We start from the raw sequence: 17,278 nt of genomic DNA, 5'->3' as shown, positions 1-17,278 counted from the left end.
AGCCTTGATGGCCACATGTGCAAAGCTGATGACACCTTGCACCCAGGGGAATCCAGCAATGGCCCTGAACCCAATGGCTATCTCTGGCTGACTGTCGTGGTCAGTCCGGTAATTCACATAGTCACCAGCCCACTTGAACAGGTCACCTCCTTGATACAGTGGTGGACTGCTGCCTGGGAGACCCACACATGTCCCTGGTGGATCCCTGGAAAGAGCCAGATGCCTAGAAATTGAGTGCCACAGTGATCTTCAGGGCCACGGGCATTGGGTGTCCACTGAAGCACGTGGGTCACAACCCGTCCTGCAGCATGGTGCATAAGTCAGTGACAGCCTCCCTGAAGAGCCACAGTCTTTGCTGACACTGCCTCTCAAACATTTGGAGATAGCTGAGGTGGGTCCGGTTCGCTCTGTAGTGTGGGTAAGCCCTTCTTGGCATGGCCAGCTGCTACCGCTCTCCTCTTGGAGCTTTACAGGTGGGTGCAGCTGCCTCCTGGGCCTCCCTCCCTCTGAGTTGCTGCTGTGCAGCATGAGGGCCCACAAAGACTGGGTGTATGAGACCCATGCCAACTGATCAGTAGCCCTCCAGGGTGCTGTCTTTGCAAAGATGAACTTGTCTTGGTACCTTTCCCTTTGCTAATCCTCGCGGAATACATGCTAATGGCCCTCAGTCCCCACTCTTGCAGTTAGCTCAGTACCCGAGATCGACCCTACTGGACCCTTGCACCTGAGAGATTGCCCACCCGAGCAGAGTGCCCAACACTGCAGGCCAACATGACTTCCACTCCCCACTCTTTCTTCATCTATTGCTCCCCATAGCTGCTTTCCCGCAGCGTCACTGAGGCCTCATCTCGATGTCGCTACCTTTAAATGGCTGGGGATCAAAAGGTGCGAGATCCCCACACACCGTTGACTAAATTTAAAGACCGCAATTGTTGACAACGCGATCGGTAGGTGGCGCTGTTTTGGCACATGCGCAGATACAGCATGTGCCACGAAAACGTCACAGCCTGCGACTGTTGCAGCTGCCAGGACTAAAGATGGCGCTGCTCAAAAAATCACAGAGATGAAACCTGACAAACACGTGGCAGAATACAATGGCCGGAGTGAGAAAGTGGAGCGGGCCGGGGAGATCAGCGCGGGGGCCGGGGACAGCAGCGCGGGGGCCGGGGAGAGCAGCGCGGGGAGACCAGCGGTCTCCGGGGTAGGGGGGGGGTGGAGAAAGAGGGAGAGGGAGGGGGGGGAGGAGAAAGAGGGAGGGGAGGAGAAAGAGGGAGGGGAGGAGAAAGAGGGAGGGGGAGAAAGAGGGAGAGGGGGAGAGAAAGAGGGAGAGGGAGAGGGGGTGAAAGAGGGAGAGGGGGAGAAAGAGGGAGAGGGAGAGGGGGAGAAAGAGGGAGAGGGAGAGGGGGAGAAAGAGGGAGAGGGAGAGGGGGAGAAAGAGGGAGAGGGAGGGGGGAGAAAGAGGGAGAGGGAGGGGGAGAAAGAGGGAGAGGGAGGGGGGAGAAAGAGGGAGAGGGGGAGAAAGAGAGGGAGAGAAAGAGGGAGGGGGAGAAAGAGGGAGGGGAGGGGGGGAGAAAGAGGGAGAGGGAGGGGTAAGGAAGGGGGGAGGGGGAGAAAGAGGGAGAGGGAGGGGGGGAGAAAGAGGGGGAGAAAGAGGGACAGGGAGGGGGAGAAAGAGGGAGAGAGAAAGAGGGAGGGGGGAAGAAAGAGGGAGGGGGGGAAGAAAGAGGGAGAGGGAGGGGTAAGGAAGGGGGGAGGGGGAGAAAGAGGGAGAGGGAGGGGGGGAGAAAGAGGGGGAGGGAGAGAAAGACGGAGAGGGGGGAGGGGGGGTGAAAGAGGGAGAGGGAGGGGTAAGGAAGGGGGGAGGGGGAGAGCTGGGGGGAGAGGGAGGAAGGGGAGAGAGTGGGGGGGGGGGAGCAGCAGAACGGAAGAGGAGTGCCTTTTTCTGTGCATGCGCCATAAACACAACAGCAAAAGACTTACTGGCCAGTCCCTGGACCCGGTGACACCAAGGTCTTCGCACGCTCGCTCCCCGCGGCTCTCTACGGCCTCTCGCTTCTGGCCCTCTCCATTCAGCCGTTCCCTCCAGCTGCGGATGCTCAATCCAGTTGCTTTCTCCCCTACCCAGTTGCTTTCTCTACTTCTCCTCAGTACTTCAGGCATTGCAACTGTTTGGTCCCTGCATTTTGCATGCTCCCTCTCCCCACCCCTCCCCGCTCTCCCCACCCCTCCCCCTCTTCACCCACCCCCCCCTCTACCCCCCCACCATAGTTGAATATCTGAAGTGCAGTTGCAAAGTCGGGGAAATAGCATGCAAAACAAAACCTCAACAATTCTGGGTTTAATTATTGAAAAGTTTTATTAAGTTCATTAAGTATCCGAGGAACTGCTGTGCATGGATACATGAGTGTTGTGTTTCCAGCATTCCGGTTAGACAGACAGGCCGAGTCTCTGCTATGCACAGCTAAAGAGATTGTTCCTGGAGAGCCTTGTGGTGAATGAACGCTTGGCTCTCTATTCCACTACTGTATTGTCCATGTGAAGAAGGCAAAGTCACAAGAGTCTGAGCTCAGTCTATTCTTGGTGAATGTTCCCCAAGCGCATCCCAATTTGCATTCCCAATTCATCCATAAATACAATGTTCCTTTCCACATCGTGACGAGCTCCGCAGCATGATCCAGTTGCCTTCGTTGCTTGAATGCTGACCTTAAGTCTCAAGGATTGTTTTCTTGACGGCATGTTTTACATGAAAAGAAATAAAGCAAATCAGAGTCAGAGCTTGCCTCCCTCCATCCACTGAAATTACTGTTGCGCACACCTTTTTAAGTTCTGCAGTGAAGGCACCAATTGATAACGTCGCCAATGAAGCACTTATTACCCACCTCAGATGCAGGAATCAGCACATCCTTGCGTCCTCTCCCGCACTGCCTCCTTTGCTTGAATGCCGTCCTTAAGTGTCAAGGACTGTTTTCTCAAGGGCACGTTTTACATGAAAGAAAATAAGGAAAGAACATCAGTGTCAGAGCTTCCCTCCCTCCAATGGAATTACTGTTGAGCATGCTTTGTGTTCTGCGGTAAAGGCATGTACTGATAACACCGCCAATGAATCACTTAGTACCCACCTCAGCTGTAGGAGTCAGGATGATGTAACTGCCTCTATCTCGTGATGGTTCAATGCTGCTCTCAGGGAAAACATGAATGATGTGAGGGTGCTGGAAAAGAAGCACATTTCTTTTGGGCTATGAACATAAAGCTGGCCATTTAGCCCAGCAGTTCCCTGCTAGTGGTTATGTTACTCGTGCATCTTCCCATCCATTCCCATTTAATCCTGCCTACTACTATCACCAGTTGTGTTCACAGCAAGAGCATTCACATTTCTGCTACCACTGGACACGGCATGCTTGTTTCTTTTAGTGCTCAGTCTCTTCTTGCTGAATGTTCCCCAAGTGCTTGACCCCTTTGGACGCCCTCTCTGCTTGACAGGCAGCAACTGGCAATTGCGGAGTCTCACAAGGCTCTGCATGGTTGTTTCAACGTCGGATGGGGTAACAGGTGGCTGTGTGTCCATGAGCACTGCTCTGATGGTTGTAGGAGCAGGTAACTGTGTGTCCATGAGCACTGCTCTGATGGGTGTAGGAGCAGGTAACTGTGTGTCCATGTGTACTGCCCTGATGGGTGTAGGAGCAGGTAACTGTGTGCCCATGTGCACTGCTCTGATGGGTGTAGGAGCAGGTAACTGTGTGTCCATGAGCACTGCTCTGATGGGTGTAGGAGCAGGTAACTGTGTGCCCATGTGCACTGCTCTGATGGGTGTAGGAGCAGGTAACTGTGTGCCCATGTGCACTGCTCTGATGGGTGTAGGAGCAGGTAACTGTGTGCCCATGTGCACTGCCCTGATGGGTGTAGGAGCAGGTGACTGTGTAAAAGAGCAGCAAGAAGAGGGTACCGCAGGTAGGGGAAGTGGAGATTTGAACAGGCAGGCATATGTATGGTCCATCAGATCATTAGGCCAGGGGGTGAGACGCTCAGGATCCAGGGTTTGTGACACGTGACTGATGTCCAGCGTGCGGCCACCTCCATCCGAAGGTGCTTCCGGGCAATTGTTGGGCATAGTAAATGGCTCCATCTCATCAGCCAGTCCTTGCTGCCAGCGGAGAGTCTGTTGCCGCAGCCAGTCCAGTCTCCTCATGAATGCTGCCGTTCCACTCTGCAGAACGGCCTGTTGTAGCTGGTACAATTGATCTGAAAGCAAGCGGTATTTTTCATTGTGGCTGAGGGGCCTTGGCTGTTCCTCTGTAATCACAATGGCAGCAGCCATGCCTGTCGTCGTTGGTGTCTGAGATGCACGCCAGCGACAATTGGGGGCGAGCCTGTCCAAAGGCAGACCCAGATGCCTCTGCACAACAACAGCATGTTTGCAGGGCAACAAAGTCTGAATGGAGAAGATGCAGCTGCAGGTAGCCTGGCCATCATGTATCTGCAGTGTGTACTGTTTGGCGCCAGAAATCACAGTCACTGTGCCTTCATCCTGCTCCTTGACATGTACTTGCTGAATGTGGCTATGATCCTGATGCATCAGCTTCATAGCATGACCGGTGAATCCCGTGTAAAATGATTGCAGATCTGCTGGCGCCTCTGTGATGCGCTTGAAAGAGGCTCCCTGCAGGAATGTGTAATCGGCACGCTCCCGATCCAGGACACTATTTTGGAAGATCAGCGCTGAGATGCATTCCTACATGGATGAGGAGGAGTGGAGCAGGTGCTTTATCTTGCCATTCTCTGACTCAATGCGATTGTTGGTGTTGTTCCCAAACGTTAGGACTTTACTGCGTGAACATGCTGCCCACATCTCCTTCTGTGGAATCCAGTTTGTAAGCAGGTAGTCCTGCAGGGGTGGGTAGAGGTGTCCAATCCTTTCTACACAACTTGTGAGCTTCTCCTCCAAAGGTGCATGAACCATTTCCTTGCAGATCATAAACAACTGATCCCTCAGTTCACCATTCAGTGGGTAGCTGCTGATCTTCCTCCTCATGCTCTGCATCACATGGAACTGACAGAGGAGAACCGTTGCAGCTGGGAGATGCTTTCTGATCGCATTGATCTCATTGATGTCTTTATCTACAATGGCTGATCTCACGCGGCAGGCGCTGGATCCCATGAAATCAACAAAAACACCCACAATCTCGTCCAGCATCTGAGCCGTCTCATTCCTCACCATGGCATAGAACACAGCCCTGCCCCTACCAACATTGTCCTGCACCATCACTTGGTACAGAGGGTAGCCGCATTTGTTCACCTTGTACGTTCCGTCCATGAACAGCAGTTCGGGAAAGGCCTGCATGTGGACCTTCATGGCTGGTGTCATGAAGGCAATATAGAGGATGCTGCTTCCCTGCAGGCCAACCCGCACTGCAGCCCCGTCCTGCTGAATCTTCTCCAGCGTATCACACAGCGCATCCATGCTGTCATCCCCTGTCTTGAGCCGGGATTTTACATTTCTAATGTCACTAAGGGTCACGGTCTTATTGAATGAACGCTCGATATAATCCTTCAGCTGTTTGTTCCCAGCCTGCAGCTTGACCAACTCTTCTACCTTCTGCCTTTCATTGTGGTTCAGTTGTCGTCTCCTTGCATAGAAGCGTAAACATTCTGGATGCAAAACATGACCGGTATGTACAAGATGGTAGGAGCTGACATACAGTTTGTTCTTGGTCGTATTGAATTTCACACTGATGAAGACCTCACAGCCCAGGGCGAGATACCTGAAAAATAACAGACATTCAATGAGCACGCCCCACGTGCCTCGTGCCCTCACGAAAACGCCAGCCATCTCCAGGTGTGTTGCTGGCAGCAGTTTACATGTGCACCATGACAAGGTCCCAACATCTGGTGCGCACCTGTTTCGCAGTCCAGAGGAGGTTGCGCTGAGGTGATCGCCCAGCCATTGGTCTATCCAGGAAATCACAACAAAGGCAGTCCGTAGACACGGGGGCGGTATGCGCGTGGCTTTGTGGGCACAGGATCTCACTGACGAGATGTATTGATACTGCAAATCGAATCTTGGTTCAATGCACATCAAGGAACAGTTTTACAGGACTGACAAGCTACACAAGTGGAAATGTAGTGACCGCAGCACCTACCTCTGATTCGGTCTCACTCCAGTGGAACGGATACATGGCTGCCCATAGTGTACACAGCACAGCCTCACTGAGGCATACTTAAAGCGGATGGGAATTTCGACTCGCCGTCTCTTGTTTTCCCTCTCAAGCGTATGGCTGCTCACTTTTTTAAATAGACTCCCCGTTGCCTGTCAGCACAACAGTAAAGCGCATTTAAATAGCATTGTTAACATAGTGAAACATAACAAGGCACATCACAGGATGTACCTGCAGACCATGCTACCTGTCGAAACATCTCAAGTTTACTGCTGAAGTCGTCATAACGCTCGAACTCCTGGGTTGTGAAGGTGGCAAGGAACTGCTCTGTGGAATCTACTGACGTTGTGAGGTTCAGGAAGGCTATTAAGGGACCACACGGGAAAGATGAGATGAGATGAGAAATACAGAATGCACTCCATTAAAACGTTACAAAAACGAAAGTGACCGTTAAGACGGTAGGTTGCAGCACATGTACTGCCTGCACACAGCAACTCACAACAGGGGCTGGAGAACATGCGGTGGCCCAGCCAATGGAAATGTTTTCAGAGCAATTTACAACAGGGACTGGAGAACATGCGGTGGCCCAGACAATGGAAATGTTTTCAGAGCAACTCACAACAGGGGCTGGAGAACATGCGGTGGCCCAGCCAATGGAAATGTTTTCAGAGCAACTCACAACAGGGGCTGGAGAACATGCGGTGGCCCAGACAATGGAAATGTTTTCAGAGCAACTCACAACAGGGGCTGGAGAACATGCGGTGGCCCAGACAATGGAAATGTTTTCAGAGCAACTCACAACAGGGACTGGAGAACATGCGGTGGCCCAGACAATGGAAATGTTTTCAGAGCAATTTACAACAGGGACTGGAGAACATGCGGTGGCCCAGACAATGGAAATGTTTTCAGAGCAACTTACAAAGGCAGAGCAACTTACCTTGGAACAATCTCCTGTGTCAAATAAAAATGAAGCAAGTCTCCAAAACGAATAAATAATTCAGATAAAATGCGAGAAAATGCCCGACGAAACCTCTCCTCCTTCCACTTTCAAAAAGTCGCGCCGAAGCTTTGACGCATGCGCAGAGGCCAACCTGGCGCGTCGGCGAGGAAGACGAAATAACGCGATGACGTCATCTGCGCATGCGCACAACGGTCCTGGCAGGTCGGACCGCAGCGCACGCGCAGAGATGAGGAGTCTGTGTGCGCATGCGCGTACCGTGTCGTCTGCGCATGTGCAAAGCGGTCCTGGCAAGCCGGACCGCAGCGCATGCGCAGGGGGCATGAGACCGTCTGCGCATGTGCGCACCGCGGCGCATCCTGATGACGTGTGCGATGACGTAGCGTTGTCATGAATTACTTTGAAATTTAAAACCCCCCATAAAATTGCGATCACTGCAGATGTATTAAAACAAAATATTCACCAACTTAAATTGCAGTCCTGCCACATCGGGGTGGCAACACCACCTTGGAGCTTTCCCATCACTGACAAAATCTGGAACCGACATCATAACGTTGGGTTTCTGTGTGAGCATGTTGGTCCTTAATTTTTGGCCACCCGCACCTCCACATTTGCTCCTTCAAACCATACAAAATTCAGCCCAGAGAATGCAACAAATGTTTACAACAGGATTTAGATTGGTTATGCAAATAGTCAGACAAATAGTAAATTATGTTTGACACTGATCAATGTGAAATATTGTACAAAAGTTTAAATATATGTATTTATATGTGTGTGTATATATATATATATATATATATTAATGTGCAATGAATGGAATGAAATTAGCACAGGGAGACCTAGAAAAAGACCTGCAAGCAATAGTCGCCAAGTCATTTTGAATGCCCAAATAGCATGACAAAACAATTTAAAAATCTAATGGAATACTAGGATACACAGCAAGAACAGTATAATAAAAATCTACAGGAGTGTCCTGTCCCAAACATGCAAATGATCCCAACCCTAAGCTTTGGGATGGGGCTGCATCTTTGTATCTAGGCAGCCAGATTTGCTCTACTGAATTTCCACCAGAGGAGTAAGACTTCTTGAATTTGGGAGTTCAAAGCTATCAAGTAAGGATTGTGGAAGGTACATAATTTCAGGATTAAAGAGATAGAGCTGCCTTGGATAGCAAAATAGTGGAACAGACTCAAAAGGTCGATTTACTTAATGATATCGCTATTGTTCTTCTTGCTATTTATCTTGATGGTGAGTGACTGCAAAGTGCATCACAGCTCAGCCCAATCCTGTTCTCAATTTTCACATATTTGCACATCCAACTGGAAGTCACAAGATAACAATAAGTTAGGAGAGCACTGAATGTATTTTCCTCCCTAATACAGGCTCTGAGACCAATTGTACCTTTCCACTACCCCAGATCAGCTAATTTAGCATGGACCAAGCCTTGAACTTGGGACAATCCTAGTCCATGTTGATATGCCTGAACTATCCATTGCCCTCCCTAAACAGAAGAGGGTTAAGGAGAGCTCGAATTCTTCATTTTCAAGATACATGAGTCAGTCAGAAATATTAATCATGTAAAATGTTGATGTGAGCAAAATGCACACTTTTACCATCACAAAAAACCTGATGCTTTAACAAGGCTGATATTTTCTGTACTAGATGTGCATTTGATTACCTGGAGCTACGTGATGGAGCTACTTCGAGTGCTCCTCTGATTGGAAACTTCTGTGGATCTACTAAGCCACCCCGCCAGAAATCTACAGGCAGTGTCATGTATGTGAGATTCCAGACTGATGCTATTTCTAGCTATGCAGGATTCAAAGCTAAATACTCAATAGGTATAGTAACTTTATAAATTATCTTTAAAACTGTAGCAATGGACTGTTTTCTGAGATAAATCAGTAGTTCATTTATTCTTCAAAGGACATGAGATAGAATATGTTGCTGTGCAACATTGATGACTAGTTTCAATGGGTATGAAATCCTGCAGGACGCACTGGCTCTTGCAGCTGAAAGTGCAGTATGTAATCTCAGCTAGCCAAGCCGTGAGCTAGGAGTATGATGACTTTGTTAACTCTACAGTATACAATATATAGAAAGACTAGCATCAATTTCCTTTATTTTTAAATGAATTAATTTGCAATACAATTTTTCAAATTCAAGTTTTGGCTCTGCAAATCCACAATGGGGTGCATCTTGCAGTAAATGCCATTCTGCACCTGCCAGGTAATAACACCACTGACCTCTCATAGTCTTTTCAGGGTCAGAGGGAGGCCCCTTGATTGGCTGCCAGTGGCAGGTACCTGCGTCACTAGAAGCGTATCCGAGATGCCTGCCAACTGAGGTTATTAATTGTGCCTAAAGACTGCCAGAAATCCCAAAGAATAATGTGGTGTTCCTTAGTGTGTCTCTTCACCCACTTTGTGGGGGAGTTGCTTTTCTTTTATTTTTAATTTGCCCTTTTCTTCAAAGATCCAGGTCATGATCTGGCTCAGATCCCCATTTGGTCCCAGCAATTATCAGTGGTCACATAGGTACGCATAATCTGACCATACATACCTCCACTGACAATACACAGAGTTTTACTGAAGGTCCAGAGCACAACCCCCACCCCCAGCCTTATGATAATGGCCATGTTTGGGATGACGAATGCCCAACCCCCAAGTTTTCAGGGAAAAAACTTCAATGAAAGGCCCAGATTTAGCATATCCATGTCCTGGTCTAATTTTAGGCTGTTCTATTTGACTCCCACTGAAGTTACACCAAACCAAATGATATATCATCCCAGTGAAATGCAAACAGATATCTAATCGCCAATGTAAAAGCATAATACTGTGGATGCTGGAAATCTGAAATAAAAACAGAAAATGCTGGCGATACTTAGCAGATCTGACAGCATCTGTGGAAAGAGACAGAGTTAACATTGCAGGTCTGTGACCTTTCATCAGAACTGGGAAAAGTTAGAAATGTAATAGGTTTTGAGCAAGTGGAAGTGGGAAGGGTGAGAAGAAGAACAAAAGGAAAGGTCTGTGACAGGATGGAGTGCGGAAAAGATTAAATGATGAAAGGTTTTATGGTTTAAGGCCCAAGGGAGTGGTAATGGGGCAATTAAAGAAACTAAAGATGTGCCTGGAGAAGGCGTGAATGGCAGGATCCTGAATAGTTGCTGTCCGAAATCAAAGTAAAGGTAACGAGAGAAAAAAATAGCAAAGGAAAAGGAAACAAAATGGGGGCCGAGGTTGTGGCCTAAAATTGTTAAACTCAATGTTGAGTCCAGAAGGCTGTAAAGTGCCCAGTCAAAAGATGAAGTGCTGTTCCTTGAGCTTGTGTTGACCTACTTTGGAACACTGCAACAGGCCAAGAACAGAAAGGTCAGAGTTGGGAACAAAGTGGAGAATTAACTGACAGCCGACTGGAAGATCAGGGTCACCCTTGCGCACTGAATTAAGCTGTTCTGCAAAGTGGTCAACCAGTCTGCATTTGGTCTCCCCAGTGTAGAGGAGACCACATCGTGAGCAGTGAATACCGTATACTAAATTGAAAAAAGTACAAGTAAATCACTGTTTCACCTGGAAAGACTGTTTGGAGCCTTGGATGGTGAGAAAGAAGGAGATAAAAGGGCAGATGTTGCTTCTCTTGTGCTTGCTTGGAAAGGTGCTGTGGGTAGGGGAGGGTGCATTGGGGGTGATGCTGAAAGGGGAGGGGAAGATGTGTTTGGTGGCGGCATCAAGCTGGAGGTGGAAGAAATGGTGGAGGATGATCCGTTGAATACGGAGGCTGGTGGGGTGGAAGGTGAGGGCAAGGCGAGCCCTATCGTGGTTCTGGGAGGAAGGAGAAGAGCGGAGAGCAGAAATGGAACAAACACGGTTGCGGGGCCTGTCAACCAAGGTGGGGGGAATCCTCGAAAAATGAAGACATATTGGAAATGCTCGTGTGAAAGTTTGCATCATCTGAACATATGCAATGGAGACGGAGAAAGTGGGAGAATGGAATACAGCCCTTACAGGAACTGGGGAGTGAAGAAGTGTAGTGAGGGTAGCTGTGGGAGTCAGTGGATTTGTAATGAATGTCAGTTGATAGCCTATCCCCACAAATGGAGACAGAGAAGTCAAGGAAGGGAAAGACAGAATCAGAGATTGACCAGTAAAGCAACAGAGGGTGGAAATTGGAAGTATAGTTGATGAAATCTTCCGGTTCAGGGTGAGAGCAGGAAGTGGAACCGATACTGTCATCAATGTACCTGAGAAAGAGGTGAATGAGGGAGCCTGAGTAGCTCTAGAACAAAGAATGTTCCATACATCCCACAAAAAGGCAGGCAAATCGAGGATCCATAGCAACACCTTTTATTTTAACAATTTCTGTCCTGAACTAATTGCAATAGTCTGATGTGTATGAGTTTGTTTTGCAACAGCAGCTCATGAGGTTAAGAGGATTAATACTTGGTTTATATGTAAATTATTTTTAGAATTAAATTTCAAGAATTATAATCTCAAAGCATTTAATGAGGATTTTTTTTTTTCTTCCATCCTCCTCCCTTTAGCTGCATGTGGTGGAGTGGTGTCTGCACAGAGTGGATTTCTCCAGAGCCCTGGATATCCTTCATCCTATCCAGACAATTCTCAATGTGAATGGTTCCTGGAGGGACCTGAAGGCCATTATCTCACCATTACTTTTGAAGCATTCAACCTGGAAAACACACCTGATTGTACCAAAGACTTTGTGGAAATTCGAGAATATAATGCAAGTGGTGAGTATAACAAATATTAGCGTCTTGCTGAACTAACATTATTTATGAATTAATGAAACAGAGGCCAATTCTAATTTCATTGGATAATCCTAAAGTCACACTGTGAAGCTCTTATCTAGATTATCATTTTCCATCTCAATTGAAAGAAACTATAAGTTCTTCCTCCTCTTGAAGATTTGTAGCATTCACCCAGCTGAGAGAGAGAGAGAGATCCCAATTGTTGTCAAGGACACTCTTCAACTACAAGTTCTTGTAGCTCGAGCAGGTGAAAGTAAAACTGATGGGTTTTGTTGGCCAGGAAGACCAGTTTTTCCATGAGTTTTTGCAACTCTCACTTGTCTAACTACACCTGGTAAAAATGCTGCATCACATATATACTCCAGTCCTGTATATTCTTGGCAAGTTGTGGCATCATTAGTTTCTAACATAATGATGCAATTAAGTTGTACATGTCAATTTGTCATGGATGATCTGCACATGCACTTCTTTGCTGCTATTTAGATTGATGGTATAATTTAAAAGTAAGTGCAGCAGACCTTTAACTTTAGGCCACTCTCCCTGGACCGTTTTTTAAATCCAGTCATTTAAAAGTGAGTTAAGTCAGCCTGGATAACTGAATCAAACACAAGTAACAAGCTCTCATGGACAATTAAAACAAACCTGCAAATTAATTTAGTATGTTTGAAACACATTGAAAAATATGGAAACCTTTTTTAAAGTTGTTGGACCTCGTGAGAAATAAACAGGGCAGCTGAATATGTCAAATTCCATTTTAATGACTAGATTTTTCCCAGTATTTGGGGGATTGCATTCCACCGTTCTGTCCATTTATAATTTGGATAAATTGAATTACTTTTTTATCACATAGATATATAAAATTCTGAAGGATTTTTCTCAGTGTTTTGGAATTTCTTCTATGTCTCTGTGAGCAGGTAATCTATTTTTGGTGGTGTTGATTGAGAAATAAATGTTGACCAGGATGTGGAGAGAACCCTCCTAACTGCTGTTCAAGTAGTAAAAAAGGAGAGACTTGCATTTATATAGCGTCTTTCATGGCCACTGGACATCTCAAAGAGCTTTACATCCAGTGAAGTACTTTTGCAATGTAGGAAACGCGGCAGAGAGTGTGAACACATCAAACTCCCACAAACAGCAATGTGATAATGGCCAGATAATCTGTTTTTCACTTTTGTGATGTTGATAGAGGGCCAGGGCACCAGGGATAACTCCACTGCTCTTATTGGAAATAGGGCCATGGGATCTTTTACATCCACCCAAGCAGGCAGATGCGGCCTCATTTAACGTCTCATCCGAAAAACAGCAACCCCAACTGTACAGCACTCCCTCAGTACTGCACTGGAGTGTCAGTGTAGATTTTGTGCTCATACCCTGGAGTGGGACTTGAGCTTGTGACTCAGAGTCAAGAGTGCTACCAAGAGAGCCAAGGCTGGCACTTCCATTTTATATTCACCAGAATAGATGGATGAAGCTTCATTTTAGTGGCTCATCTGAAAGGTGTGCCTGACTTTGCAACACTCCTTCAGTCCGGAACTGCAATGACAGCCTGGACTATGTGCTCAAGTCCAGGGGCTAATTTCTATTTTGGACAGACATCAGGCAGGCATTTATGCCACCTGATATTTTCAATGAATTAGCATTCACAGGATGTTTGCAGATTGGGGGGAGGAGCAGGACATCTTCTTCATGGACCTGACACAGAGGTTGGGCGTAAAAGTGGGTCAGCAATCATAGGGAGAGGGTGGATGAACCAGCAGCAGGTGGGAAGATTGTATTTTGTCTTCTAACCCCATAAAACCTTTAAAATGAAAAAAAAAAACAGAAACTTACCTGTTTTTAGAGCAACCTGCAGCAGGACTGTTGGTTCAGCTGCCCATTGGTACCTCAGAATTGTGTTGGGCTCCTATGTTCATCATAGAATCCTGATTTGCAAATTACAAGTCGGCTGCTGCCTGAAACAGGCAGGTGGCTGGAGCACCCTTAAAGCCTGAACAAAAGTGTTGGCAGCAGACCAGATCAGTGAACTCATGGTGGATAAGTTCTATTCTACAATTTTCAGAGCACTACCGCTATGTTTCCCACACAGTGGAAGAATTGAAGATTAGCCCCCTAGAATGGATCTTTAATCCATAGTTTCTGACTCAGAGGTGAGATTGCTACCAGGTTAGCTAAACTGACACATCTTAACCCACTCTTTCTCTTTTCCTGCACTATTTCAAGAGGCTGTGAGAGTCTTCTGCCAGTAAAAGTCCTAACGTAAGCACTGGGATTCATGAGAATATAGACCAGTGTGATCCAACCAGGGTTTCCTTATTGCCTCGGTTCTACCTACCAACTCCTGCTGATGGCTTAGAACTCATTTCTTGATAATCTGTAAGCTTGAAACTTTCCTAACGCTTAATGACACAGCACACTAAAACATTATAACGTTGCACCATTACACTTCCTGTTACTTGTTTTGAAATGAAGGCATGCTGACATAAATACAACTATCAAAATGTAAAATAAGTATTAAAATCATCTAAATACACATTGTGTTCTGCTGTAATCTTATTGTGTATTTTGAGAACCAGAAATCCATATCAGAAAACTAAATAGAGTGGGTTAAAGCTGAAAACACATCTGTTAATCTTTAGTTATTTAATATGCCTGTCCTGTTTCTTGCATCTACAATTAGAATATTGGCTTATACAGCACAGCTGTCTCCTGTTGATGTTAAAAGTGCAAATGGTGTAGTATCTGATCTCTGTTTCACTCGTACAGGCCGTGTGCTGGGAAGATACTGTGGTACCACATTGCCTAATGCTATGGATACTTCAGGCAGCATTGCCTATGTCCACTTCAACAGTGATGCATCTGTCAATGGATCAGGATTTCGTCTGCAGTTTGAAGCCAGCATTAAAGGTATTTACTCCAATAAACAATTAAATGTTTTGCAATGAATTGCATGTGCAAACTCTATCATTTAAAAAAAATGTTTTTGTACTCTTCTTGGTGTGAGATGTTAGTACTGGGGAATGCAATAGCATTTTGTCAATCAGTATTAGTAACAACTACTCCTTGCTTGGGTGTATCATATGGCCTTAGTCAGGCTGTTCCAGTACAGCAACACCACTGGCATCAATGAAACAATGATCAGTCCACAAAATGAAGGACAAATCCTAACAAGCCAGTTACCACCCTATCTCTGAAGAGAGAAACAGAGTTGATATTTCAGGTCAATGACCTTTCATCAGAACTGGACAAAAATTAGAAATGGTTTTAAGCAAGTGAAAGGGGAGGGGGGAGGGGGGAGGGTGAAAGGTGGAGAGTTTGAATGACAAAAGGGTTGATGGTGCAAGGCCAAAGGGAGTGGTAATGGGAACAAGTAAAGAAACAAAAGATGTGTCTGAAGGTGATGTGAATGGCTAACTGATGAACAGCTGCCTTCCAAAAGCAAAAAAGAAAGAAAAGCAAGAGATTAAAGCCAAAATCTGCCAAGAGAAGGAAACAAAATTGGGGCAGAGGTACAGTCTGACATTGTTGAACTCAGTATTGAGTCCAGAAGGCTGTAAAGAGTCTAAAAGGATGAGCTGCTGTTCCGCGAGTTTGTGTTGACCTTCAATGGACCACTGCCTCCTGTCTTCCACCCTATCACAGACCTTCCTTTTTGTTCTTTTTCCCACGCTCCTCCCTTTCAATTGCTCAAAACTAATTATATTTCTAACTTTTACCAGTTCGGATCATTGACCTGATACGTTGGGCTGGAATTTTATTATCATGACGCGAGTCCCAGCAGCAGGTTGGAAGGTGAGGGGAGACCCCATTTCAGCCCTCCGTCAGACCCCCATTGCAATTCCATCGTGGGCAGGCAATTAACTGCCCATCGTTGGGGATGCTGTCCCTTTAATGGATCCCCGCCTCCAAGAGCTGCCAGCCAATCCGAGGGCCGGCAGCTCTGCAGTACCGGGAACAGCACTGGGAGCAGTGACACAGTTCCGAGGACGCCAGAGACCCTGGGAGAGGTATGCCATTCAGGCAGGCCTCAGCATCAGGGTGATGGGGGGGATGTTGGTGAGGATTAGGCTTCCTGGTAGCGGGGGGAGGGGAGGCGGCAAGTGCCACCTGGTGGGCCTCTGGGGCCCCTAGATTGCTCCCAAATGAGTGACCCCCCCACCCCTGCCAGACCCCACTAGGAGGACACCAGGCTTTACCTGGTGGTGTCTCATCATAGTGGCAGGCCCTTCCATCCTCCATTGAAGTGGATGTGGGAAGAGGCCCTTAAGTGGCCATTAACTAGCCACTTAAGGGCCTCAATTGGCCTGGGAGGGAAGGCCATGCTCGGCCTTGCCCAACCAGGACTTAATTGGAAGGCATTGGGAAGGGGATGGGCACTCTGCATCCACCCCCACCTTCTCATGCAATTTTATTGCCCCCCCCCCACCTCTATTTCCGTCCCTAGGGGGCCCATAAAATTCAACCTGTTAAGTCTCTTTCTCTCTCCAGAATTCACCTCCAATTTTTAACCTATTTTACAGGTTGAACTTTGGCCTGTTGGGTTTCCCAGGCTTCAGAAAACCTGGCACTTGAAGGGAGACTTTAGGGAGAAGCGAGGTGCCTTTGCAGCATCCCTTGTGGACTTTCTCCCAGCCCCCAAGTACCCCCGACTAAAACACCCCCAAGATCTGGGTTTGACCTCCCCATCAGGATTGAACACATCCCCTTCCCCCCCAGTTCAGGGATTGGACACCAACAGCACTCACCCCCCTCCCTACCCCCGCATCGTGGATCAGACCTACCTGCATCCTGTTCCAGAGTCCTCTCCATCGGTCTGGAAGCCAAGCCTGTCAATCAGGCTGACTTCCGGACAAACAACCTATCAAGGACAGAAGACATATGCTGTGGAGTTGTAACTCCACAGCAGGCAGGGAAACCTGGACTTCCCATGGTTTCTCATCTGAAACTACACCAACATTGCCCTGCTCCCCACTGCCCCATCCTACTATACATCCTGCCCCTGTTAATATTCATGCCTAAGAATCCATTGATTTTGATGCTGTTAAGCAGGCATGTTGTGGAAAATCCCCTCAGCCTAGATTAACTAAATTGTATTAACAGGTTACACCCCAGTCCTTAACCATTCATTCTCTTTTGGTTGCTGACCTACAGTGCCTTTCTAGATTTTTATGTTTTATTTCAAATTTATAGGTTTATTTTTAACATCATCCTTGAAGTTTGTTGCATTAAAACATGTTAATACAGGGCTTTACTATGGAGCATTGTTTTAAAGAATATAAAAAGAAAAACTCAAAGCATGTATTGCCATCCCTACCCTGAAGTCTCTTTCAATAGAATTTAAAATATAATAATTATAATTTGTTATTGAAAATGCAGTTGTTCTGCACTGAAAATGAGTGAACA

The 17,278-nt window shown here is 46.9% G+C and overlaps 1 protein-coding gene across 3 annotated transcripts in view; it reads left to right on the top strand.

The window, feature by feature from the left end:
• The window catches only part of cubn (cubilin (intrinsic factor-cobalamin receptor)), a 403,204-nt gene that overhangs the window by 241,468 nt on the left and 144,458 nt on the right, over nucleotides 1-17,278 (top strand). For all 3 annotated transcript variants that reach the window (XM_068013312.1, XM_068013303.1, XM_068013322.1), the window contains exons 37-39: nucleotides 8,773-8,951; nucleotides 11,654-11,860; nucleotides 14,642-14,782. In XM_068013312.1, the coding sequence (XP_067869413.1) occupies nucleotides 8,773-8,951; nucleotides 11,654-11,860; nucleotides 14,642-14,782 (527 nt within the window). The remainder of the gene's footprint in view (nucleotides 1-8,772; nucleotides 8,952-11,653; nucleotides 11,861-14,641; nucleotides 14,783-17,278) is intronic.

The sequence above is a fragment of the Heterodontus francisci genome, chromosome 2 (assembly GCF_036365525.1).
Source record: "Heterodontus francisci isolate sHetFra1 chromosome 2, sHetFra1.hap1, whole genome shotgun sequence".
Classification (NCBI taxonomy): Eukaryota; Metazoa; Chordata; class Chondrichthyes; order Heterodontiformes; family Heterodontidae; genus Heterodontus; species Heterodontus francisci.
This window is presented reverse-complemented; position numbering and strand designations above follow the sequence as displayed.